Raw genomic sequence first — 10,063 nt, forward strand, 5'->3', positions numbered from 1 at the left:
GAGGATGACCCCCCAGGCAATTGAAGCAACACCAAAAATACATTACTGGAATCTGATCAAACTAAAAAGCTTCTGCATAGCTAAGAACACAGTACGTAAAGCAAGCAGACAGCCCTCAGAATGGGAGAAGATATTTGTAGGTTATGTCTCCAAAAAAGGTTTAATAACCAGAATCCACAGAGAACACAAACATATTAGCAAGAAAAGAATAAGTGATCCCATCTCAGGGTGGGCAAGGGACTTGAAGAGAAACTTCTCTGAAGAAGACAGGCGCACGGCCTACAGACATATGAAAAAATGCTCATCATCCTTAATCATCAGAGAAATGCAAATCAAAACTACTTTGAGATATCATCTAACTCCGTAAGATTAGCCCACATCACAAAATCCCCAAACCATAGATGTTAGCGTGGATGTGGAGAAAAGGGAACACTTCTACACTGCTGGTGGGAATGCAAACTAATACGTTCCTTTTGGAGATCACTTAGGAATCTAAAAATAGATTTGCCATTTGATCCTGCAATTCCTCTACTACGTCTATATCCAGGAGACCAAAAATCACTCTATAACAAAGACATTTGCACCAGAATGTTTATTGCAGCCCAATTCACGATTGCTAAGTCATGGAAGAAGCCCAAGTGCCCATTGACCCATGAATGGATTAATAAATTGTGGTATATGTACACCACGGAATATTATGCAGCCTTAAAAATGATGGAGACTTTACCTCTTTTATATTTACATGGATGGAGCTAGCACATATTCTTCTTAGCAAAGTATCTCAAGAATGGAAGAAAAAGTATCCAATGTACTCAGCCGTACTATGAAACCAATTTACAAACACCCACACTTCCATATGAATGCTATAACCCAACTATAGCCCAAGATGAAGGGGAAAGAGGAGGGAAGGAGAAGGGAGTATAATTGGTGGGACCACACCTATGGAGCAATTCACAAGGGTACATGTTAAATCTACTAAGTGTAGAATATAAATGTCTTTTTTTTGAGACAGAGCCTCAAGCTGTCCCCCTGGGTAGAGTGCTGTGACATCACAGCTCACAGCAACCTCCAACTCCTGGGCTCAAGTGAGTCTCTTGCCTCAGCCTCTCAAGTACCTGGGACCACAGGCGCCTGCCACAACACCTGGCTATTTTTTGGTTGCAGCCATCTTTGTTGTTTGGCGGGCCTGGGCTGGATTGGAACCCGCCACCTTAGGGGTATGTGGCTGGCACCTTAGCCACTTGAGCCACAGGTGCTGAGCCAAATATAAATGTCTTAACACAATAACTAAGAAAACGCAGTGAAGGCTATGTTAACCAGTTTCATGAAAGTATTTCAAATTGTATATAAAACCAGCACATTGTATGTACCCCATAATTGCATTAATGTACACAGCTATGATTTAATAAAAAAAATAAAAATATGAGTGGCGTCTGTGGCTCAAAGGAGTAGGGCACCGGCCCCATATGCTGGAGGTGGCAGGTTCAAACCCAGCCCTGGCCAAAAACTACAAAAAAAATAAATAAATAAAAAAGAAGTGAAATAGAAATGTAAGGTCCCTATCAACACCAGGGATGTGGTGGAATCCAATTTCAGCTACAGCTAGAGGGAGAGCTGCTTCCTGAGCCATGGGCTCAAAGCCTACCCATGCTCTACCTTGCGCCACTATCATATCCCAGCCTCCACATCCTTCATCACAGAGGGAGTTGAGGGGTGAGGAAAAAAGCCTAGGGCTGGCTGGGCACATTGGCTCATGCCTGTAATTCTAGCACTTTGGGAGGCTGAGGCAGGTGGATTGCTTGAGCTCAGGAGTTCAACACTAGCTTGAGCAAAAGCAAGACCCATCTCTACTAAAAATAGAAAAACTAACCATGCGTAGTGGCTGGCACCTGTAGTCCCAGCTACTCAAGAGGCTGAGGCAAGAGGATTGCTCAAGTCTAAGAGTTTGAGGTTGCCGTGAGCTATGATGCCATGGCACTCTATCCAGGGCAACAGAGTGAGACTCTGTCTCAAAAAAATTAAAAACAAACAAACAAACAAACAAAAAGAGCCTAGGGCTTGGGACTGGGAATAGGAGCCCTGAGTTCTAATCCAGGCTCTGCTGCTGACTTCCCATCTCTGGGCTGCGGTTTACTCCATCTGTACAGTGGGCCTTTGGCTTTGCAGGCCTGGGTGGGGGAAGGGGAACAACGGCTGCTTTCTGGGTTTCAGATGCCTTGGCAGCTGATGAGATCCAAGCTCTGCCTATTCTAACTAGACCATGTGCTACAGGGAACAAGCACTACCTGGCAGCAGGGTGGGGGTGGGGCTTAGAATCATATCCTAAGTGTGCTCTGATGCCCTCAAGTTGTGGGGCTGTGTTTGGGATCCTGAGGGTGCCCATCTGCTCCAGGAAGGGTGGTTTCCATTCAGACGCAGCTTCCTGAGGAGCCACAGTCAGGGAGGTAAGTGGATGGTGGCAGTGTAAAGAGGAATTCACAGGGAACCACAGGGGAACAAGGAGGCAGGACCAGCCACAGGGAGGCAGGGAGGGTTTCCTAGAGAGGTACTTTTGTGCTGGGCTTTGTAGGATGAGTATGAGTTTTCCAGATAAAGAAAGGGAAAGGCTTACAAAGCAAAAAGAATACAAAGACCCAGAAGTGTAAACCTGTGTTATACATTCCAGAAAACATGTATGGGGTCAAGAGAGAGGTGGGAAAGTAAGCTGTGCTCAGACCAACAGTGATCTCCATAAAAGGATATGGGTTCTACAGGCTTTACTAATACCCTAAGTGGCAAATGCTAGTCTTATTCCTATTTTACAGATGAGGAAACTGAGGCCCAAGATGGAAAGGCGCTCTGATGGGAATGCGTTGGGTAGTGCCAGCACTCAGTCAAGCCTGGGAGCCAGAGGCCAAGCCATTCTCTTCTTACTGTGTAAGCAATGCCAGGGACCAGAACTTCCCTAATCCCTACCCCCTGGCTATCTGACTTCAGGGAGCTCAGTCCTTCCCCTCGCACTTCCCCCAGTGTCCTTGTTCTGCTGACATCACGCACACATGGAAGAGAAATCTGTGAGATTCCAGAGAGGCCAGAGTGTGGGAACCAGGACAGATGCTGCTGGCTCTGCCCCAGCCTGAGACTTCTCTGGAGCCTCTGGGTGCTGCCAAGGGGGCTCTGGAATGTGTCCGAAGCCTCTGGCTTCCTCCATGGTGGGCCACCCTCCAAGGGCCTGGGAAAACTGGGGAGGCTCTGAATACCCAGCCCACCATTCCAGCCCTGGGCAGCCCCACAGGACTTGTGCTGCCAGGACACAGGAGTGGGAGTGGATGCACTTCAAGAGGGTTGGGCCAGCCCAGCTGGTCTGCCCTCAGGGATCCTGAGAGGTAGAGCGTGACCCTCGTGAATCCTGCAGCCCAAGATGGGAAAGGGGAACCAAACCCACACTGTCCACCACCTTACTTAGAGAAAGAGCTAGGGAGTGTGTGTTGTAGATAGACAAACAGACACAGACAGATGGCCCCACCTCCCACCCCCGCTGGCCCCAGGGGTTGCCTGTGCACCGCCTGTTCTGCACATGTGGCTCCCAGCAGCTGCACATTCCGTCAGTGACCAGCTGTGGTGGCAGCTGTGGAGGTGGGAAGTGAGCACTGATGGGTCCCAGAGGAGTGGGGGAGGAGGCTGAGGGGAGGACAGGAAGGGCCTGGGATGAGCGGGGGAGGGGCAGGGCAAGGAGGCTCAGGCTGTTCTCAGGATGTAACACGGAGAAGGGAAATGGTGATGGGGATGCCTGACATCTGGGCATGGCACAGAGAGCCTGGGGAGGCCCAGGGCAGGCCCAGCATACCCTGGCTAGGTCTTAGCACATAGCTGGACCAACGTGAGCATAAGGAGAAAGCGGGGGGTAGTTGGAAATATGGGTCTGACCCTCAGGTTTTCATTAGAGACATAAATCTGGGAATCACTGGCTTGTATCAGGTAAAACCACAGAAGTAGATGAATTATCTAGGGAGAGGATGGATGGAAACAGAAGCTGAGCCCAAATGCTAACATTAGAGAACTCACTCTAAATACCAGGCACTGTTATACACACCTTACCTCATTCATCTATGAAGTGAGTAGCTTTGTTATCATCCCATTTTACAGATGAGAAAACCAAGGTATGAAAGGGCCATTCTTGCTCTGGCTCACCTTCTGTTACTGTGTGGCCCTGGGGATGTTTCTGCCCCTCTCTGGGTCTCAGTGTCCCAAGATGCAAAGGGAGGGCAAGGTGCTGCAGAGGAAAGGCTACTCCAGGTCCCCTCCTTCCCCAATCTCTCTCCAGGCCCTGGGCCAGGAAAGTCCCTGTTGTGACTCTATCATTTTTCCAGAGGCCAGACACCACCTTCTTCCCAGACAAGGTGGAGGCCTTCAGGAGCTCCTCCCCCATCCCTAAACACTTTGCCAGCATCAACCCAACACCCACCTTGTGCCAGACACTGTAGGCACAGGGGAGATGACAATGAACAAACCCACATAGTTCATGCTTTTGTGGGGCCTATAGTCCAGTCCAGGACACAGACAAATTATTGCAGAATTAATAACTACTAACCACTAGCCTGAGCTTCTCTGTGTCAGTCATCCTCTGAAAGCCTCCACCATGCAGCGACTAGCAGCCAGTGCCTGGCCCAGCCAGGGTCTCTAGAGTCCTATTCCAGCATGTGGTCCCAATGCAAGCCAAGTATTTGGAGCCCAGGCTGTGTGGGTTCAGTAATTTGAATACCAGCCCCAAGAGAAGATGGGCTGGCCGGCAGGGATGGAGTAAGTCTCCCTGGAGCTGAAACCTGCCCCTGAAAATCTGCTCAGTCAGCTTCAGGGCAGGGGGACTGGAGGAGAGCAGAGGAGAGAGGTTCTCTCTTTGCCTTCCTCCCTTTGGCTTGGGGCTGAGTCCCCCTAGGGCTCATGCTTCTGCCTACTTCCGACTTCAGCAGCCAGCAAATTCCTCCTGAGGCCCTGCTGGCCCAAGTTGCCCGGGGTGCCCTCTCTCGTTGGCCTGCCCTTTTCTAAATGTGCTTCTGTATCCTCCCACCAGACACTTCCAGGCCCATTGAGTCCTGCCCTTGCCTCTGCCTCCTCCATTCATGCTAAGGCCTCTGTGACCTGGTGGCATGGCTTCCTCTTAGAGCCCCTGGACTGGTGACAGGCCCTTTTCTGGCTCTCCTTACATTGACCCCTGGTGCTCCCTTCTTGCCTGACTCTCCTCCTCCTTTCCAGAGATTCTTTGGCTGTTGTTTCCCAGGGTCCTAGCCTAGGTTTTCCCCCCTACTTGCCTTGCCCTTATTCCTTGGGACAGACATCTCATGCGCCCCATGTCTTCATCTACCAGCCCCTAGATCCCTACTCTAGTCCAGATCTATCTTTGGGTTCTCCTCCTGGGTGTCCCCTGGGTCTCACAAACAGCATGGCCATACTGAACTCCTTACCTTCTCCAGTGTTTCCCATTGGTGCCTGTCACCTTTACCCATTTAGTCACCCAGACAGGAACCCAACATCACTCGGATCTGTTGCCTCTTCTTCTTCCCCACTAATCCAGTTCTTACTGCCCGGCCACCCTAATGCATGATGCAGTGGTTACCAGCATGGATTCTGGTGCCAGCCTCCCTGGTTAGAATTCATTTCTACCGCTTACTAGCTGTGCGATGTTGGGTAAATTACTTAACTTCCCTGTATCTCAGTAAAATAGGATAATAATAATAGTAACTTCTCTTAGAGTTGCTGTGAGGTTTAAATGAGTTAATATGCAGCAAAATACTTAGCACAATGCCTAGCACCTGTGAAATGCAATAAAAATCTGTTTTCATCATCATCATCATTATTTTTTAGAGACAGAGTCTTACTATGTCACCCTTGGTTGAGTGCCATAGCAACATAGCTCACAGCAACCTCCACAGCAATGAGCTTAAGCAATTCTCTTGCCTCAGCCTCCCAAGCAGCTGGGACTACAGGTGCCCACCACAATGCCTGGCTATTTTCTGTTGCAGCTGTCATTGTTGTTTAGCTGGCCGGGGCTGGGTTTGAACCCTCCAGTCTTGGTGTAGGTGGCTGGCACCATAACCACTGTGCTACGGGTGCCGAGCCTATTTTCATTATTATTATTTATTTTACAAATATTCTAGAATGCCTTCTATGTGCTAGGCACTAAAATACATAATAATAAACCATAAAAATGATTCTTACCTCCAAGAACTTACAGTCAAGGTTGAAGCCTTTCTATAAAGGTCCTATGGAGTGAGCATTTCCTTCTACTTGACCCATGCCCAACTCTCTCCCATCTTAAAACCAAACAAAAGTGGCTCAGCACCTGTGGCTCAAGTGGCTAAGGCTCCAGCCACATACACCTGAGCTGGCCAGTTTGAATCCAGCCAGGGCCTGCCAAACGACAATGACAGCTGCAACCAAAAAATAGCTGGGCATTGTGGCAGGCGCCTGTAGTCCCAGCTATTTGGGAGGCTGAGGCAGGAGAATCCCTTGAGCCCAGGAGTTGGAGGTTGCTGTGAGCTGTGATGGCACAACACTCTACCCAGGGCAACAGCTTAAGGCTCTGTCTCAAAAAAACAAACAAAGAAAAAAAAAAAAAAAAGCAAAAGCAAATGAACCCTGGGCTCCACATTTTCTAGTTTATTTTCCTGTGAATCTTTTCTGCCACCTTTCACATGCCAGGCACTGGTCTAGGCACTGGAGGGAACAGAAGAGACAAATCCCTGCCCTCAATGAGTGTACCTTCTTTTTCTCATGGGAACATGGACAGTAAACATACAGCAGTACATATAACATAACGTTAATGATGTTAGTAAATGCAGTGAACTAAGATAAAGATAGGTGGAGACACCCAGTGACTGGGAAATTGATGACTAGTCCAGAGAAGCGGTCAGGAGTGTCCTCTCTGACGTTATGACATTTGAGTAAAGACCAGAATGGAGAGAGAGAATTTGAGATGATCTGGGAGAAGAGAATGCGGGCAGAAAGAAAAGCAAATGCAAAGCCCGGAACAGGAAGTATGGTGGCTGAGTAAGACAGAAAGTGGTTAGGGATGAAGAGGGCCAGGGTCAGAGCGTACATGTGCCCCGGACTGTCCCAGCATAATTATTAGCACTGCCTCCTTTGACTCTCGAAGGTGCTGGGTTTAGATACTAAATATATATAGTCACCTATATATAAACCATGGTAAGCTGCTGGCATTCTATTCCAAATGGGATGTGAAACCTATGGATAGTTTTGAGCAGGAAGTGACATGATGATCTGACTGGCATTTTAAAGGATCATGACCAAGTCCTGGAAAACTCCTTTGGCTCCTGCCACACCCCTTCCTGGCTCTTCCACCCACCCCTACCCCCAACTTACTGGCTGTTCTTTTTCCGTCTTCTCTAGCCGCACTTTCTCTTCTACCCAACCTTTAAATCTTGGAGTTTCTCCAGACCAGTGGTTCTCAATGGAGAGTGATTTCTCTCCCAAAGGACATCATTTGGTATTACTTGGAATTTTTAGTTTTCATTTTTGTTTTGAGACAGCATCTTGCGCTGTTGCCCAAGCTAGAGTACAGTGGTGTCATCATAGCTCATAGCAACCTCAAACTCCTGGGCTCAAGTGATGGTCCTGTCTCCGCCTTCTGAGTAGCTGGGACTACAGGTATATGCCACCTCATCCAGCTAATTTTCTTTTTTTAACTTTTTGTGGAGATGGAGTCTTACTGTGGTGCTTGGTCTGGTCTTGAACTCCAGGCCTCAAGCAATTCTTTCACCTTAGCCTCCCAAAGTGCTAAGATTATAGGAATGAGCCACTGCACCTGACCTGGAGATATTTTTTATGGTCATGGCTGGAGCAGGTACTACTAGCATCTAGTGAGTAGGGGACGGGAGAGCTGCCACCATCCTAGAATCCACAGGGCAGGCATCTTCCTTCATGCCTGCCTTTCCAGGGAATGCAGGGTGCACGGATTGCACAACTTTTGTGTTGGTTATGTTTCCACTGCACTGGCGTGTGCCCACTGAAATTATGTGAGTGCTGAGGGCATCTGAAATAGGATAGTTCGTAGGTGTGGCTGGGGTGACCCCCAGGGCTTCCTGGTACTGACTACTTGTGACAGTTATGTGTATCCTGTCAGGGTGTATCTGTAAATCTCTGTGTGTGTGTACTTAGTCAAGTGGCTGTGTCTGTGGATGTTATGGAGGGGGGAACAGGAATGTTCTTTCCCACCAAGTAATCAAGTGTCTCCAAGCAGTTCTTGCCATAAGGATGAATGTTTTTAGATCACCAGCCTCCTTGAATGGGTAGCTTCTCTGAGCTCGTCCTGGTGGCCGGGATAAAGGGGAGAGACTTCTCTGAAGGCTTCCTTCACCATCTCCTCCTCCCTCCCAAGAAGTCCACCTTCAGGATGCTCTCATTCAGCTTTCTTCTGAGCCTTGGCAGCTTCCCTGAGGGACTGGCCTATGAGGATGGCAGGTGAATCTCTGAGGATTTTCAAAGAATTTCCATCCCCAGGGGTAGGGCAGCCAGAGCACTCATTGAGTGAACAGTTTGGTCTGCTGTCAGAACCAGGGAGCTCCAGAAAGAAAGGATAGAGGGTGTCTTCCTTTCCTCTCCCCTCCCCTGCTCTGAAGCCCTGCCATAGCTTCCGGAAAGAGCCCTTTCCTGCCCTCTTGGGCTCCTAGAATAGCTCCACCTCTACTGAACTGGGAACTGATTTCCATCCCCAAGTCAGCCCTGAGACCTTGGCCCGGGCCCCACCTTCTCAGGTCCTGTAGCACGTCATACACGTCATGCATTCCTTCAGGGGTGACCACCACCCTTTAGGCCCTTGTCGGAGGAGCAGCTGGGCTCCACAGCCACCGCACCAACCCAGACAAGCCTGATGTATTTGACGCCTTCAGAACTCCAAGAGGCAGGAACACGCGCATGCTAGACCCCTGCAAAAGCTGGGGCATCGGAGCGGCGCCTTCACTGGCCAGCGGCGCCCACAACAAACCAGGATAGACGGGGACCCCAGATTCCCAGCGGGGCCTCCCAGGGCACCTACCCAAGGCCACCCAGCGCGTGGAGGCCTTAGACGGCGTAGCAAGCCGGACCTCCCAGCCGTCCATGGGGGCGGTGACCGCCCAGGGCCTTCCCACGGCTAGGCAGCGCGTCACCGCGGGGGCGAGGGGGCGCCGGGGCGCCCCGGGCTGCGGCGCAGGAAAGGGCCCTGGGAAAGGGCGGTGGCGGCGCACCCGGGGCGGGGCCGGGGCGGGGCCGGGCAGGCCGGGGCGGGGCCTGATTTGGCTACTCGGAGCCTGTGCGGTGGGGCTGAGACCCGGGCAGTCGGAGATCACCATGAAGCGGCCCAGGGAGCCGAGCAGTTCGGACGGCGAGTCCGACGGACCCATCGACGTGGGCCGCGAGGGCGAGCTGAGGTAAGGGCCGCATGGGGGCACCGAGCGAGGGCGTGCAGAATGGGCAGCGCTCCGACGGGCTCACCGAGCGCGCAGACTGGTCGGCAGGTGTGCGCGATGGCCGCAGCGTGGCGTGTGCAGGGTGTGCCGTTACACGAACAAGTGCCTGGGATCCTGGGCGCTCTCAGCCACTGAAGATTCGGGATGCTGAGGTGGAACTAGAGTTCACCTCGAGGCACTGGTGGAAGTTCCTTCTGTTGAAGTTCCGTGAGGGGAGGATACTGGTGAGGAGTTTTCCCTGAAAAGGAAACCCTCACAGACCGTTGGTATCACACCCTCTGTCCGGAATCTGCCGACCATGCAGAATAACCATACTTTCCCAATTTCACCCTAGTTTGGGTGCACTTTTCCTGTAGTCCACAAAAAGTTTCAAGGAGAAGAAAATCTCTCCTCCTTTAAGCAAATTGGACTTCGGAATTAGGGTTTGCTACTGAAGAAAATACTAGGCGACGTGCGACGACCTAGACCCCAGTTCTAGCGCTCTTCCTGCGGTGCCTCCCTGCCGCCAGCGTCTTTCAGTTCTTGGTAGATATTCTGACCTGTTTCAAACCTGTACAACAAACTGCGCTGTATAGTTCTGCTACCTCCCAGTTCTGTTGCACTCTCTAAGCTTCAGGGTT

At 50.6% G+C, this 10,063-nt stretch overlaps 1 protein-coding gene across 1 annotated transcript in view; it reads left to right on the forward strand.

Moving 5' to 3' along the window:
- Window positions 1-9,310: 9,310 nt before the first annotated feature.
- HEYL (hes related family bHLH transcription factor with YRPW motif-like) overlaps window positions 9,311-10,063 on the forward strand; it is a 12,439-nt gene continuing 11,686 nt past the window's right edge. The window contains exon 1 of the mRNA XM_003798993.2: window positions 9,311-9,404. Coding sequence (XP_003799041.1) covers window positions 9,325-9,404 — 80 coding nt within the window. The 5' untranslated portion in view covers window positions 9,311-9,324. The remainder of the gene's footprint in view (window positions 9,405-10,063) is intronic.

This window comes from Otolemur garnettii, unplaced genomic scaffold (assembly GCF_000181295.1).
Source record: "Otolemur garnettii isolate 467f Iridium unplaced genomic scaffold, OtoGar3 scaffold00144, whole genome shotgun sequence".
NCBI classification, from domain to species: domain Eukaryota; kingdom Metazoa; phylum Chordata; class Mammalia; order Primates; family Galagidae; genus Otolemur; species Otolemur garnettii.